Genomic DNA, 17297 nt, shown 5'->3' on the forward strand with positions numbered 1-17297 from the left:
ACATGGGTGTGGTGGACTGTATACTCGAGTGCAGCCAGACTACGTTACCGGGTCTATTCACGAGCCACATGACTTGAGTTTGGACTCAAAAAAGATTTGCCGACCAAATTCAGAGCAAGATCTAGTGTGGTCTGCGTGTACCCATGCACTGTGTAGAGTTGATTTAAATGTATTAATCAATTATTATGATTGCGCTTGTTTACCTGAGAACGCCTCACTGAGTCTCAAGCCTCTTAATTTCATATACTTTGCAATTCTATTGTGTTTCTGTATTGTTTGTTGTTGTAACGTTCTAACCCGCTCCAACTGAATATCTGTGAAAAAGACCTTAATAGCTCATCGGATTCCTCCAGTATAAATATTATGATTCTGATCAACTTCAGACAGATCTTATGTGTATCAATATCCGTGTGTGTCTCATGCAATGTACAGTCCCAATGAAAATTCGGGAATAAACGATGATGGGAACGTATCACGATGCACGTGCGCAGCCACGCACCATCGCCTCATCCTCTCTGCTGTCGTCGCCACGGCCCTCCTTTGCGGCGGGGCCTTCGCTCGCGTCGTTCTCCGCAGTCGATTTGTCACACACCAGCATGGTCACCAACTCGTCCGACTCCGGCGAGCGACCTTCCTCCTCACCAAGCAGGACGCTGTTCATATGCACGTCCATCGGCATCAATTCATCCTGCAAGCGGACGAATCGCGCAAAAATGGTCGGCACGGCTAAGCGAGAGCCCGGTAGACGTGGAACGCCTGGCCAGCTCTGGGGCCACCGTTAGCCCAACGGTTCCAGTCACACGCCGTCATCGGCGAAACGTTGGTGTGTAAAGGGGAGTGTTTGTGGTTAGCGCTACGCTGCGCTACGAAGCCGGCAACCCGAGTTCGATTTCTGCTCACGGCCAACATCGGTGACGAATATCTGAACCGGTCTTGGGCCTCCCCTAGGTCGACTTAGCCTCAAATGAGTGCCTGGTGCGGTGTGCAAACATTGCAACTTGGGAAACAAAACAGGCCGGGCGTTGTGCTGGCCACCCACCTCTTGTGTGCCGTGACAACCTTCATAGGCGCTACTTGCTAACAGCACTTTTCCCAACAGTCTGTTTCTATGTGGTTGATCTTTGTCTTATATTTGGACCTCTGCGTGTTTTTTTCCACTTATCCGGGGTATTTAAAACTGGTTTTCTGGGTTTCTCCCATTCGAAGCTATACATTCAAGCCATGGAATTGTCCAAACATCCCAATGTAGGTCTCTTATTATAAGACTGTATAGTAGGACTATATTGTAGGACTGTATTGTAGGACTACTTAAAAAGGGTCTTGAGATTCAGTGAAGCTTCCTTGCATAAATAAAATGACATAATTATGTATTATCCATAATACAGGTTTTTTTGTATTATTGTTGTATGCACAAGTTAACACTTAATACGTTTGCATTGATTGTTTAGATGGGATGCATTTCCTATGTAGTTTGTGGGGGCACGTACAGCAGTGGTTCTGAACTTTGTTTGGCTACTGCTGTACCCCCCTTGTTGAATTTTGTTTCAACCGAGTAACCCCCTCGCCTGACCCAACGTAGTTCTGAGAAATAAAAGTATGAATATTGAACATTAATATTTTAACCAATTGTCCATTATGAGGTATTCCTAACTAGATAAGTAACTGCAGGCGAATACAAAAAAATAAATGGACGCTCTGCATGCGTGACGTCATTTGTTTGCACCCGCTGCTTACTCTTGAAAACCACTGTGTACGATCAATGAGTTTAGAAAGGTCTTTTATATCGTTCTAGGCTACCATATGGACTTCAACCGAGATGATGGGTACAAACTTACAAATCATTGGAAGGACGTTATTAACCAGGTAAAGTCTTAACTAACTGTGATGTTTCCATCCTACCTGCCTATGTCAGCTGTTATTTCATGCTTTTCTCTCACTTTAACAAAGCCACTTCCATGCCCAGTTACATGCTAACTACTCACATTAACATCATGCTAATCTCTCACATTATGATAGCTACTTCCGTGCCTAGTTACATGCTAATTTCTCACTTTAACATCATGCTAATCTCTCACATTATCATAGCTACTTCCGTACCCAGTTACATGCTAATTTCTCACTTTAACATCATGCTAATCTCTTACATTATCATAGCTACTGCCGAGCCTATTTACATGCTAATTTTTCACATTAACATCATGCTAATCTCTCACATTAACATAGCTACTTCCATACCCAGTTACATGCTAAATTCTCACTTTAACATCACTAGACCCAGCCAATTCTTTATATCCATTGGGCTACACCCATTTCAAAACCTTTATAACAGTCTGCATCAGCAGCAGGCCATGCTTTCCTACCTGATTACGGATGCTTGTGTTGCACCCGAAACGTCTTGATTTATTTTATTTTATTTTTCTACCTACGTGACTTTACCGAAAGAACCAAAGAGTATGGATTCCTGCAGTCACGAAAGCTTCAAATCAAGATTCACATATGGATTTAAATTATCAGTTATTTTATTTTGGCAGGCTCATATATTCATCAGACATGATTATTCACCAATGACTCATGTATGATATAATTTCACATATTTTTTAAATCACCTCACGTACCCCCTGGAACATTGCCACGTACCCCCCGGTTGAGAACCACTGACGTAGAGGACAATGGAGCACGCCGATATAAATAATCTAAGTTATATCTATAGAGCACCTTCACTCAAGGCGCTTCCCATATTCTTGGTTCTTCCGGTAAAGTCACGTAGAAGGGAAGCAATAAAATAATAAAAATATAAAACAATAAAACTCTCACGACGTTTCGACTGCAGCACAAGCAATCATCATCAGGTGTGAAAACCACGGCAAGAAAATTTGAAAAAAGTGGCGGTTATTTTTAACGTAAGCACCACGGAGAGCGATTTGACAGTTTGTTCAGATGGACGAGTCCATCTATGTTCGGAAAAGAGGTGGGAGACGAAAATAATGGATGCGGTCTGAAAGCCACCTTAAGCGTGATCAATCAATTAAGACCCGAAATGGTTGATCACATCCTTCCAATGATTGCTAAGCCAGAATCCATCTTCTCATAGTTTACAAACCGGTGCCAGAATGGAATGCTGTAGTTGACAGGGGCGTGCTACAAGGTAGTGTGTGAGTGACAGCGAGAGAGGGGTACAGGAAGGAGTGAAGGGGCGAGGGCAGGGAAAAGAGAATGGCCATTGGCGAAGAGGTGGAGCTTTATTACAGGAGGTCGTGGGTTCAATCCTAACCCTGACGCCTGCTGTATGTATTTGGAGTTTGCATGTTCTCCCCGTGGCCGCGTGGATTTTCTCCGGTTTTTCCCTCCAAACTTATAATCAACACGCGTTTAGGGTATTTGGCTGCTATACATTTCCAATGTAATGTATAAGCCACTACTTCGTTGAGCTATCATTTGTGATAGCCAGGTCGCTTCTGAAAAAGAGATGTATAGCTCTGTTGGAGAAAACATCCACGACACGCCGCCATTATTTGCCTACTTTAAAACGACAGTAAATCGATGTGCTACGAAGGGTCATTGCCCGAAACGTGGCCTGTTAAAAAAATGTTAAGGCCACACACACACAGTGTTATTATTTACAAATGTGTTGGGAGGATTTTTCGCGGGTGTTAATTGTGCTTTGGGGCGGCTGGGATTTGTATTTAGAAGCTACGTACGGTTTGGATGGCGGCGATTGGTGCTCGTGAGCAAGGTCCCAACTTGATCTGGTTTACTGTTACAAGTTATTGTTGGTCACCCATCATACCAATAAAGTACGACTGTGGCAAGTATAGTAATGCATTGCTTATATTAATGCGACCAAAGTAGAGCTATGGTGGACTGAAAACTAATTTCTTGAGAATAGATTTTTATAGTGTCGTTGGCCTCCACCCGCGCACCTCCGATTAGCACAGGTTGGCTCTGTACGGTGCGAAAGAAGTTCAACATTCAATGCTAAGAACATATGTACAGTATTGTTGTGGTAATGATCGTAACGTACGCATTGCTATTGTAACGATGGGAATGCGTTGCTATGGTAATGCTGGTAACGTGTGTTGCTAGGGGAATTCTTACCTCGTCCATTTCTACAGTCGCGCGCCACGTGGCACCTAACCCGCACCTCGTGCTCACGATTCGACCACGTGGCGTGCGGGAGTCTCGCGAGATCGGCGGGAGTGGTCACGTGGACTCGCCACGGGCATTGTGTGTGAAACTAAAAACTGGTTATTAATAATAATTAAAAAATATTTTACCAGGTAAAGTCCACTGAGCGACGTAGCTCTCTTTCAGAAGTCACTTGGCTATGACAAACGGTAGTTGAACGAAGCGGATTATCGTGTAAACATTTAGAGCAACCAAAATACTTTAGACGCACGTACAAGATACCCGTCGTGCATGTACTGTACAAGACGCGTGGACGTACAGTGCGCGTACACGTGTCAATGTACAGTGCACGTGTGAACAGTACATGTAGAATCCGTGTTGTCAACCCCCACGTTGTGTGGGCCTTGGGAATGAGTGTACCACACTTCACGCGTCCCAGTTAAAGTCGTGGAAGGTAGTGCAAACATCGGCGTGGGAGGAGAGAATCTCAGCCAATGATTCCCACTTTTGTCCGTGACCAAATCACCCGGAATTCACGCGATCTCGAAAGCTAAGCAGGTTGACAGAGTAGATGGTACTTATGGGTATACGGGTGACCACCATATACAAGCACAAGTGTCAGAATCTTTACACTGGAGGAATCCGATGAGCAACACAGCTCTTTTTTTACGCGTCCAATAGTTTTTTACGAATGTCCAGAATGTGTAATGTAATGTGGGCAGTAGAGGGCAGTGCAGCAACAGCCATCCACTCCCTTCAGCCAACCGCACTTACATGCATGGTATAAATAGATATCTGTGTATGTCTCAAAAACCTCTACTTCTCGATAAGGTAGAAAGTCGAAATTTGGTACGCAAGTTTTAGGACACATATCACAGGAAAAATCAGAAAATCTGAGATTTTTCATTTTCAGGCCCCCAAATCTCGATTTTAAGTGCCCCATAAACTTGTTTAAACAAGTTCGTGTCATTCAGAAACCGTTCAAAATATAAGATTGCTGTTTTTTTCGTCTGATAGAGTGTTAAAACAGCAAATACAATCAAAGTGAGGACCATTCTATCTTTTTTTTATATATAGATTTCGGATTAAAGCGGGTTTTAACGAAAAAAATACGTATTTTATGACGTTCAAATCGTAATAATTCGAAAACGCCAAATGACTAAGTACCGCTTCACGCTCGTTCGGGCAATATGACTTGAACACCGCAGCGTTATTGTTGTAACTATATATATATTTTATATATATGATGTATACATTATTCTTAGCTGAATGTGAATGTGTTTAGAAATCAGGCGCACGCGAGGGCAGCTCAGGGGTGGGGGGGGGGGCCCTCGCGCGCGAGGCCCCTCCCCCCAGCTGGTTGAAGTCACGTGACGAGGCTGACACGTGTCGCCTGTGCGCCGCGTTCCACGCCGCTACCTGCTGACAACGTGTACAGTCTCATACGCACTGTACTCATACACACAGCACGTGTACTCATACACACAGTGTACTCATAGTATACACACAGTGTACTCATACACACCACGTGTACGCTACACACAGTACGTGTACTCATACACACAGCACGTGTACTCATACACACAGTGTACTCATAGTATACACACAGCACGTGTACTCATACACACAGTGTACTCATAGTATACACACAGCACGTGTACTCATACAGTGTACTCATACACACAGCACGTGTACGCTACACACAGCACGTGTACTCATACACAGTGTACTAATAGTATACACAGCAAGTGTACTCATACACACAGTGTACTCATACACACAGTGTACTCATACACACAGCACGTGTACTCATACACACAGCACGTGTACTCATACACACAGCACGTGTACTCATACACACAGTGTACGCATACATACAGTGTACTCATACACACCACGTGTACGCTACACACAGCACGTGTACTCATACACAGTGTACTAATAGTATACACACAGCACGTGTACTCATACACAGTGTACTAATAGTATACACACAGCACGTGTACTCTGTACACCCACACTCGGGAGCTCCCCGGCTGAGGCAGATCCGCTGAACTTCTGAGTCCTTGTGTCTCCGAGCTTGTTCCTCCTTGAGTTCTGAACTCCGAGTCCCTGGGCTGTTGAGCTGAGCTGTTGATCTGCTCTCTCGGCTTCACCAGAGCTCGAGTGAGGAGGAGGCGCCATGAGTTTGCTGACTTTGCTGCTGCTGAGCGCCTCTGCGCTGCTGATGCTTCCCACGCCGGGGGCTGCCAAGAAGGACTACGGTCTATACTGTGGAGGTAAGTATTGGCCGGTGTATTGTGTTGTTTGTATGTGTGAAGCCGCAAGGTGTACCTAGCCTGGCGCAAGTCGAAAACTTGGGATCGATTCTCGGGACCCACTCGCTCGCCCACTCATTCGTTGACTTATTCATTTATCAAGTCACGCAGTAACTCATCTACTCATTCATTCACTCATTCATTTATCAAGTCACGCAGTAACTCATCTACTTACCGATTCATTCACCCACTCACTTGCTTATCCACTCATTAATGTACCAAGTAACGCAGTAACTCATACACTCATCCATTTACTCATTAATTTATCAAGTCATGCAGTAACTCACCCACCCAACCACAGCGGTAGCCACCTCTCTGGCTTGAACCCGGAGAGCCCCGTAATCGGCTTCTGTGTTTGGGTGGCAGGAATTGATTTTTACCGAGATCTGCTATCGGCATTGTGTTGAACTTTATTACAGGTTACTGCTCTGCTTTGATACACTTAGGCGGACTCGTTGACCCACTCACCTGTCCACCGAATCACTCAACCCTCACCCATTCACTCACTCGCCCACTACGGTTACCACCTGGCCGGGTTTGACGGTCCGCAAATTGGCTTTCGTGTCGGGGAACTGGCAAATGTGCTCGGGAATTAGCATCTTTGTCTGGGTGGAAGACATTGATTTGTACCAAGAGTCTGGTCCCTGCGTTACTTTGAGCGTCATTGTCGTTGACACTGCTCGGTTCTGATGCTGGACGGAGTGCTGGCTGAGAAAGATGTCCGGGTTTGGCTGCCGTGAGAAGAAAATGTGGCAACCCGAATTCCCCCACCGTGCCCAATGTCAGTTGTATGTGGCGTCTGAAACCTGACCTGGACCCCCTCCACTCCCCGCTAGGTCGACTGAGCCTAAAATGAGTACCATGGCGGGTTGTACCTTGACGGAATATCGGTACTACTAAGACCGCGGCAGTGGGGCATCTGTTGTGCTGTATGTATGCCGAACTTCTTCTGCCCCGTACATAGCCAACAGGGCTAATCAGAGGTGCGGAGAACAGCAAGATGTGACAGTACAGATAATCGGAGATGATCCCTGGTTTGCATAACATGTGGGAAATAAGCAGAAAGGGAAGTGTTGTGATCTGAAGTGCGGTGAGTGGGTGAGTGAGTTAGTTATATTTATCACCTGCAGTGTGGTGGTGGTAGCTGAACACTGTGTGGTAGGTGAGACGAAACAGTCGGTGTCTGGTTGACCAAGTTCTCAAGATTGGCGGATAGGAATCGGTGAAGTTCACGGGAACAGCAGCTATGGTAGTAGCGGTAGAAGAGTGACAATCACCCCGTCTGCTGCTTCACTATGAATTATATCCAGTGGGTGTGTGAGTGAGCGAGCAAGTGATTGGAGTGAATCGGCAATTGCTGCATTTATCAATGGCCCCGGCTGCTGTTTTACTCTGAATTCTATCCAGTGGGTGGATGAGTTAGCACTGCATCATCATTAGTCACCCGACTGCTGCTTCACTGTCAGGTGCAGCACTGGGTGCTACTCCAGACATGACACAGTATAGGTATTTCAGCTTGGATTGAAGTAATGATGATGGCCCTCGTTGTCGTCATCATCGTCGTCGTTGTTTGTGGGGGTGCTCAGCTTGCCGAGCGCTGGTGGACGAGGTGACGTGGGAGGTAAGCCAGGTGGACCCCAAGAAAACCATCCAGGTGGGCTCCTTCCGCATCAACCCCGACGGAACCCAGGACACGACCGAGGTGAAGCCACGTCAACCACCTCCGCTCCATGCCCACCTCCGCTCCATGTCTAAAGCCCCCTATCAGTCTTTTCCTTCTTAATATTCTCTCTCTCTGTCCCTCTCTGTGCCCAATCCCCTTTTCAATATCCCTCCTTCCTTGCTGCACCCCACTACTGGAATCAACTTTCCCTGTACATTAACCCTTTCCCATTCCGATGACGTACGTATGCGTACGTCATCAGTTTTCCTTCTAATTCCGTTTCGATGACGTACGCCTCCCCCCTTCCCACCCAACCAACCGTCACCACACAACCAGTCATCACGTCGCCGTGCCGTGGCCGCTGTCACCCCCCTTCGTTCCCCACCCCCCTCCCACCGCCAGGTACCTTTTGCCCGCTCGGAAGCCCACCTGCTGGAGGTGCTGGAGGGCGTGTGCCAGCGCGTGGGCGACTACGCCGAGGTGGACGCCGGCTCGGGGAGGCCGCGCTCGTTCGTGCGCACGACCGCCCGTCCCGGCGAGAAGCTCGACCTGAGCAACGTCACCATCAGCGGCGACGTGGGCACCATGCTCAAGTTCGCTGTGGGTTCCCGCTGCCACCGGTCCCCTGCGCACCCCGGCCTGCTGGGCGATGCGAGACAATTCTGTCGCTGTTTGTTCTAGTCCAGGGGTCGGGAACCTTTTTGACTAAGAGAGCCATGAAAGCAAAAAATTTGGAAATTTATTTCAGTGAGAGCCATATAATATATTTTAAAAGTGAATTCAACTAAATGTCAGTATAATAAGCCTCTGAATTTATTCTTTTAAATAATGTTGTTATAACACTCACCATTAATGCGACTTCTGGTGCTGCATGGATTTGCTGATGTCTTTGTAGTCGGGTTGGTACTTGGTGAGGTTAAGCTTCATGCAAGCGTTGAGGCTTTCATCCGTTAAACGTGATCGTAGGTTGGACTTGATGTTTTTAAGATGTGAGAATGACTGCTCACATGCATACGTAGATCCAAACATGGTCAATACAGCAATACTCACACGCTGCAGTGTGTGGTATGTGACAGGAAGCGCGTTCCAAGTTTTGAGAATCAGCTGGTCTTCGGGTTGGAGTTTTTTCATTTCTGTCCACATGTGCTTGCTCGCCAACTCCGCTTTCTGTCGTGTGATTCTTTCCAAATCTTCATTCAGTGACTTGAACTTATTCACCCACATGTCTGAGGCCTTCAGGTCAGCCACTTCTGCTTCAAAATCTCTGACGGAGACACCAGGGATGTAATTCAGGTCGGCTGTGTTCAGTGAACACTCGTTTGGATGGGTGATGAACTTAAAAAGACGAGTGTGCTCACGAAATTCTCCAAAGCGTGCTTTGAAGGACTGTAGGAGACTGGATGTGCAGCCAGCTAGCTGGTGGAGATCAAGGTTTTGAATGGGCTCACTTGCTGTGCATGCATCTTTAAATTGGCTCAGTTTTTCAAAATGTAGTAAACGACCTGTTTCAAGATCCGTGATGAAAAGCTCCAGCTTGTTTTCAAAAGCAAATACAGCTTGTTGAAGGGATAACACTATTTCCAATGCCTTGCATTTTCACGTTGAGCTGGTTCAGATGTTCAGTCAGATCTACGAGATAGTAAAACTTGAGGAGCCACTCGGTGTCGGCTAGCTCAGGATGCCCGACGCCTTTCATTTCAAGGAAAGTCCGGATTTCGTTCAGGCAAGCCGCAAAACGGCTAAGCACCTTCCCTCTTGACAACCAACGCACATTGCTGTGCAAAAGCAGACCAGGATAGTTATTTACAACTTCATCCAGCAGTGTTTTAAACTGGCGATCATTTAAGGCTCGGGCAACAATAAAGTTGATCACACGAATGACCAGCGACATCACTTCGCCAAACTGCCTGTCACACATCTGAGCACAAAGTGCCTCCTGGTATATAATGCAATGGAAACTTAGGATGGGTCTATTTTCATGTTCACGGAGAAGCGCCACAAATCCTTTGTTTTTCCCCACCATACACGGAGCACCATCAGTACACACTGAGAGAAGTTTATCCATAGGTAGACTTTTTTCTTGAGCAAACTCCATGAAAGACTTGAATAAATCCTCACCTCTTGTGGACCCTTTTAATGGCAGAACAGCAAGACTTTCTTCGCGCAGTGTGTCACCAACAGCATATCTTGCAATCACGCTGAACTGCGACAAATGGCTCATGTCTGTTGACTCATCCAAAGCCAGAGAAAAGAACGGCGCTGCATTTATGTCCTTCACTTGCGTTTCCTCCACTTTGTTTGCCATCACGATGGTACGATCATGAACAGTTCTTGCCGACAGAGGCATGTCTTGTATCCGTTTGATTATCTTGTCTTTGTTTGGAAGATCATCAAAAAGTTCATTGGCTACATCCAGCATGAACGTTTTAGCATACTCGCCATCTGTGAATGGTTTTCCGTTCCTCACTATTGCTAAAGAACCAGCAAAGCTAGCCGAATTATAGTCACCTTGCCGGGTCCATATGCGGAGTTGCTGCTGGCTAGCTTGCACCCTGCTCAGAAGCTCTTGGCACGCTTTCTTTCTGCTGTCTCTCGCAGGGTATTTTGATGCAAAGGTAGCGTGGCGCGTGTCGAAGTGCCGCTTTACATTCGACCGTTTCAACGATGTAATTTTGTCATTGCAAATTAGACACACCGCAGAACTCGCTCTCTCTACAAAGGCGAATTCTTCGGTCCATTCGTCCTGAAATGTACGATACTCGTCGTCTTTTTTTCTTTTCGCCATCTTCTTCGTCGAAGGGTTAGCTTTGAGCTAATGACCGAGCAGACGCAGTCTCAGACTGATTCAAAAGGGGGCGTTTACCTGTTTTACCCAGCAACGGCAAACGTAGGCCAGTATCATCCAATTAAAATAATGGACAATTGCTCCTGCAGCCCTGAACAGGACATGCGCAGTGAAAAATCGATGGATGGATTAAAACAAGTGAGAATATTTTGTTTTATCTGCGAGCCATATGCAATCATCAAAAGAGCCACATCTGGCTCGCGAGCCATAGGTTCCCGACCCCTGTTCTAGTCATCGTGGAGAGGGGAGAGGGAAGAGGAAGGCAATGGGTAGTGGGGAAGTCGTGGTGCTTATAAGGTTGCACTCATTACACACAAAGTGCTTGCCACAAGTGAGCCACGATACCTTGCTGATCTCGTCAAGGAGCATGAACCATCATCACGTGAACTCCGGTCATCCTTGCCGATACTAAAGACTGTTTTTAAGGATGGTCCTGCCAGGGTTTTGCAGGAGTAGGGGGCCGATGTTGCAGCTGCTGCTGCGTGCAGGCAATTTGTCTAGCATGTTAATATTTATAGCCAATTACTCTAAATGCACTTTGATTCAAAATGTGGAGGGAAAAAGCCGGAGGATCCGGATAAAAAAATCCACGGTACCACGTGGAGAGAGAGAGAGAGAACAGACAAACTCCAAATATACAAGATGCATCAGGGTTGGGATCCAACCCACGACCTCTTGCATACCAGGCGAGGGATTTAACATCTCGCCGCCGAGTGGCAACGGGCAGCAACGTCCACCAACCCCCGCGCGAAACGACGTTGCGGCTGCACAGGGTGCTCTGGGTATTTTAAAGACGACGGCAAACAGTTCTCTGTGTGCCCCCCCCCCCCGCCGGGTTTACAGTGCGAGAACATTGTGGAGGAGTTTGAGGACGACATCATCTCGCTCTTCGTTCACGAGACAGAGCACGTCGCCGACAAACTGTGCAGCAAAAAATCCGGCAAGTCTCAATCTCTCTCCCCCCCCCCGCCCGAACGTGAGCCGTGTGGCGGTGGTGGTTACGCAGCAGCGAGTCCGCACCCCCGATTAGCACGGTTGGCTACGTACAGTGCGAAAGAAGTTCAACATTTTACATATAACCTTAACATACGTACAGCAGTGAGGGTTGGTGGATCACAAATGTTGTGGAAACTCCCTTCCTATCCGTGGGTAGAAATGTGGACTCCACCTGTATGATCTACATGGGATAGAGTGTTGCTTCCTCGCACTTATGGGGTTTTATCTGGGTGCTCCGGTTTCCTCCCACTTGTATAAACAAATCAATTGGCAGAGCTTGGGGGGACATTATGGGTGATTTGATCCTCGGCTATTTAAAAAATATACATAATTACACCTGAATTTCTACAAGATTTGTATGATCCACCCACCCTGGCTGGGAATGTGTAGCCACCGCTGCCTGGCTAATTCACAAAAAAGGTAATTTCTAGACGCGAAAAAGATGCTATGGTGGCCACTTGCTTGGTGCTCCCATCATGCCTTGTGCGTCACGTGTCATCACAATAGCGCACGGCCTTGTGATTGGTCACAAGCTCAGCTTGTTACCATTTCGGGATGGTCTTCGAATCGGTAAGATTGTGTCCATGTTGGAAGGCCGTGGACAAAACGCTCAATTATTATTCTGCTTGTTTACCCAGGAGAGCTTCACCGAGTCTCAAGACCCCTTTTCGTGAGGGACCTACCAATTTGTCTCGGTGGTTGGGGGGGGGGGTGGGTGGTTTCTTCAGCGTGTGCATTTCGCGATTCGGACGCGTCGCCCGATCGAGTGCTCGGGAGGTGTGGACGTTGCCGCGCGCGATTCCCGTTGAGCAGTTCGCAGGGTAATCTTGTCAGCGTTGGGGTGGTTCTTGCGGCCGGTTCCCGGTTACGCTGCGGCAAGACGACAAGACGGCGGTCGTGCCAGCTGCCGGCAGAGCAAACATGGGGCCGATGCCGCGCGTGTGTTTACGGCTGGGCGAGCGGTGTCCGGTTACACGCGTAGTCGCTAGCCGTGCCAGGGTACACACGCTCACGGCCAAAGTGGCTTGCTATCGTTTTTCACGCGTAGTAGGTGGTGGTGGTGGCGGCAGCAGTGGTGGTGACGCTCGCGCATCGCACCAAGGAGGGGCCCGAGTTAAATTCCCGACGATGGCGCCTTTCCGCGTATTGGGCTTTTCTATGTTCTCTCTTCCCCCTGTTCCGCAGAGCGAGTGCGTGACGGTGTGAGAGAGTGTGGGTGTGTGGGTGTTTGTGTGTGTGGGGAGCGGCAGTGCAGCAGTTAGCACGCTGCACTTCAAATCCGGTGACCCAAGCTCGATTCCCGCTCATGGTCAACACCGGTGATGATTATCTGAACCAGTCCTGGGCCTCCCCTTGACTCAAATGAGTACCTGGTACAGTGTGTAAACATCAGCACTGAGGAGACAAAGGCAGCCAGGCGTTGTGTTGGCTACCCACCCCCTCGTGTGCCATTACAGCCTTCATTGGTGCTGCTCACTAACAGCAATTGCCCCAACAGGCTGTAACAGGCTATACGCGGGATCTTTGTGAGATTGTGTGGGGTTTGTATGTTCTGTATGGGTGTTCTCCCATAGCTAAAAGAAAAACATTCACTGTAACTGGTATTGGCCAAAACATCCCCAGTGCTGAATAATCACCTGCAAATTACTCTATTCAGGTTACACAGCAGCAGCAGCAACATTGCCTCCTACTGTGAAATGTTGCCAGGACCCTCCTGAAAAGGAGTCTTCAGACTCCATGAACCTTGCCTTGTTAAACTCGCGTAATAACCCCGTCTGCACTTCACTCGGTCATATTCCAGCTCTGGAAATTAAAAACATCCCTTTGTCCGTGATGCGATGAACTGTATGTATGTTGAACTTCTTTCGCACCGTACGTAGCCAGCCGTGCTAATCGGAAGTATGGGGAAAGGACAACAAACAAAACACAATAAGCAGAACTACAAAAATGGTTCTGTGATATCTGCTTCCGTGGGCGGAGGAGTTGCACTGCTATACGCAAGATCCGAATGGATTATTTGTGTCTATGGATCCATTAGAATCAGAATAAAATTCTGGGGAAAACATAAAAAAACAAGACAAAACACTCGAGTAATCTTGTTTTTGTTTTCTTTGCAGATTACTGCGAGCACACTTTGCACGTGCCGCACGACGAACTCTGAAGTGGGGGGGGGGGGGGCTTCTCCAGTAAATGACACGGACACGAGAATATGCGGACGACACACAGATGACACACGGACGACAAGTAGACACAGCGGACGACACGTGGACACGCAGATGACATGCTGACGACACGCAGATGACACACGAATGACGCGTGAATACGCAGACAACACGCGGACGAAACGCGGACGACATGCGGATGACACGCGGAGGACATGCGGTTGACACGCGGACGACACACGGATAACATAACCACCGGCCTCTTAACCAGCAAGCGATGATACCGGCACGGAGCGGACATCTCGTCGCACGGATCACAACGGTTGCGCAGCAGCGACTCGGCGCTGCCGTGAACCGCCACGCAGTTCGAGGGAGGAGCGGCACGGCTCGTTGCATGTGGAGATTTTCCAGGAGATACTTTTCCTCGATTTTCTTTTTGGGGAACAAAATCGGTCACATTTAGCGTCTACGGGGATTTGTGCCGTAACCGTCGTATATGCTTCTTGCTTTGCCCATCTCTCTAGCTCCCACCAAATCTGTTGTTGGCGGCCCCCGGGATGAGTTTGTCGAAATTCCACATTTCTAATGCAGGGGCCAATCTCGACATAATGACCACTATTGGCCACCCACAAAGTGGCAGTGATTATATACAATGCTCCCCTGAGGAATGATGCCTTTTGAGAGCGAAGTAATCTGCTGACTGGGATTTAAATTGTCAGTTGAGCACTCTAATACCCTCTTTTTCACCCGTGCTGAGCCAGTGAGGGGCCATAATAGCACGGGTGGTTTTCCATTGGCCACTGGCCATGCCGAACGGGAACCAAAGCGTGCGTCTCATTTACCTCCGTCACACCCCAACTCGCTGGCTCCAGCCATCCAGGGTAAACGCCATTAGAAGTGGCACGGACTTGCAATTCCTGCCTTCAATTTGTGCTCGATTATTTTTTTGAAAAAGATTTGAGAGCAGCACCCGATTTTGCTCGACGTTCACTTGACGTGGATTTCAGAAGCCGCCGGCGACTGTAGCCTTTGGTTTTTTGTTGACGGCGCCGATGATGACGTGGACTGGTAGCGCGCTCCCGTCCTGCGGGCAGCCTCCCGTTACGGTGACGCCGCAGTGGCGAGATGTTAACGTTCTCGCCTGCTACACAGGAGGTCGTGGGTTCGATCGCGACCCCGACGCCCGCTGTATATTTGGAGTTTGCGTGTCTCTCCCCGTGGTCTTGTGGATTTTTCTCCGGCCCCTACAGTTTTTCCCTCAACATCTAAAATCAACGTGCGTTTGTTTAGATTTTATAAATTTACACATGATCGTAAGCCACTTCATTTGGGCTATTATTTGTGGCCAGGTCACTTCTGAAAAAGAGCTATAGAGCTCAGTGGGCCTTATCTGCTAAAATAATAAAAAAAATAGTTGAGTCACCTGGCGCTGATGCCAAGCATCCCTCATGCTAAAAAACTCATCGACAAGTTCACTGAATTGGGATTAGACGTGGCAACATCTTCACCCTCCTGCCCCCCCCCCCCCTGTAAAAACTTGGCAGGACCCTCCTGAGACTCTGTTCGTCCCGACAACCGATGTGATTTGCTAGAGCGTGCAACGACGCACCCAGATGATGTCACCTCTATCTCGGTGGGGTATCTGTAATTGGGTATCCCTCTTTTTTTTAACAAATGGAAGCAAACGTAATCCTTTGCGCGCGAGATTCAAGATTGAGAATTGGCGTCGATAAAAATGAGCAACGGCATTGTTGAACCTTTGCAGAGTCGTGCGAATGGAGCACTCGAGTTAAGCTTGGTTGATGGCCAAATCGAAACCGAATTAAAGTTGCCAGGGGTTTCCATTGCCTCGCACGCAGTGTCCCCAGAATCATTCAGAATCCTTTATACTGGAGGAATCCGATGAGCTTTAATGCTCTTTTCCACGTCGCAGTAGGGGCGGGTCAGAACGCTACAATACAATACGCACGTATCGCTTGCCCTTTAACCGCTGACCTGTCGTTTGACCATACTTCACCGCCGGTGAGTTAGTACGGGTTGGTGATGGAGGGTAGAAGGGTAGGGAGGGAGCGCTGATGAGAGCCGTGACCGGAGAATTCACCTCGAGCCGCTGGGGTTGGAGTCACAACTTACACCACTGCTGCTCGTATTTTGAACTTCTTTCGCACCGTACGTAGCCAACCGTGCTAACTGGCTGGCTACGTACGCTTATTAACACACCACCACTTGCTCTGCGTACGATTAATGTAAAGAGCAACAACGGCACTGCCACTGCGTTAACCCAGGGCAGCTGTGAATGACGGAATCCTGAACCTTGGAGGGAACCCCACAGCGACATCGCAACGGCTCAAGGTGCCTCGCCCACTGTGTCAATCCGCTACTAAATGAGCGCTGCCATTAGGCTATGGAATTGAATTGCTGTCAAATCCCAGTGCCATGGGTTGCCTTTTCTCCAGACGACTGCTCTAGCTGGTTTCATTGCAATTTGATATTTTTAATAAGAAAATAATAAAAATGTGTCAGGTGACAATGGTTTGCCGTTTCCTTTTAACATTCTGATCTCGTGCCAGTATAGGGCATGCGGTGACGGCCCGTTTCCCAGCTATCAAAGTATTGTTAATTGGAACAAATGCTGTTTATTTAACTGATGGGGGCTTGTTAGAAACTTAATTGCCGAACCTTTCAGCACGCGGGTTTAAAATTCTGGCATAGTGCCGGACAATTCCCAGTTTTTTATCAAGTGGTGGTGGTGGCTACGCTGCACGTGGCTGCCTGTAACCCAGCACTGGAGGCAGCAGCGAGGGTTTGTGGATCACTGCACAGATGAGCTGTGAAATGCCCTTCCCGGGGTTGTGGAGCCATACTCTGGCTTGCCAGGAGACTGGTCTATGGGCAATAAGGACAATTAGTCTGTGGGCAGTGTAAATCTATGGGCAATGTTAGCCTATGGGCCATGTTAGTCTATGGGCAATGTTTGCCTATGGGCAATGTTAGTCGATGGCCAATATTCCAGTGTGTGGGTGTCGTGGGTCTGCAGGTCGTGGGTCCAATCCTGACCCTGACACCTTTTTATTTTGAGTTTGCATGTTCTCCCCGTGGTCACGTGGATTTTTCTATGGGTCCTCTGGTTTTCCCCTCCACATTTAGAAACATGCATTTAAAGTATTTGGCTGCTGTTACACATTTCC

General features: G+C 47.9%; 1 protein-coding gene across 1 annotated transcript; it reads left to right on the forward strand.

Annotated features, from left to right (window-relative positions):
• The first annotated feature begins 5449 nt into the window (after window positions 1-5449).
• LOC116954646 (protein canopy homolog 2-like) lies at window positions 5450-16639 on the forward strand. Its single transcript, XM_032975323.2, has 6 exons — window positions 5450-5557; window positions 6285-6404; window positions 8030-8145; window positions 8509-8706; window positions 11795-11891; window positions 14065-16639. Exons 2-6 carry the CDS (start codon window positions 6308-6310, stop codon window positions 14106-14108), a joined length of 552 nt encoding a protein of 183 aa, XP_032831214.1. The 5' UTR covers window positions 5450-5557; window positions 6285-6307; the 3' UTR covers window positions 14109-16639.
• Window positions 16640-17297: the final 658 nt, after the last annotated feature.

This window comes from Petromyzon marinus, chromosome 56 (assembly GCF_048934315.1).
Source record: "Petromyzon marinus isolate PM22_M1 ecotype Great Lakes invasive population chromosome 56, UKy_Petmar_22M1.pri1.0, whole genome shotgun sequence".
In the NCBI taxonomy this organism is placed as follows: Eukaryota; Metazoa; Chordata; class Hyperoartia; order Petromyzontiformes; family Petromyzontidae; genus Petromyzon; species Petromyzon marinus.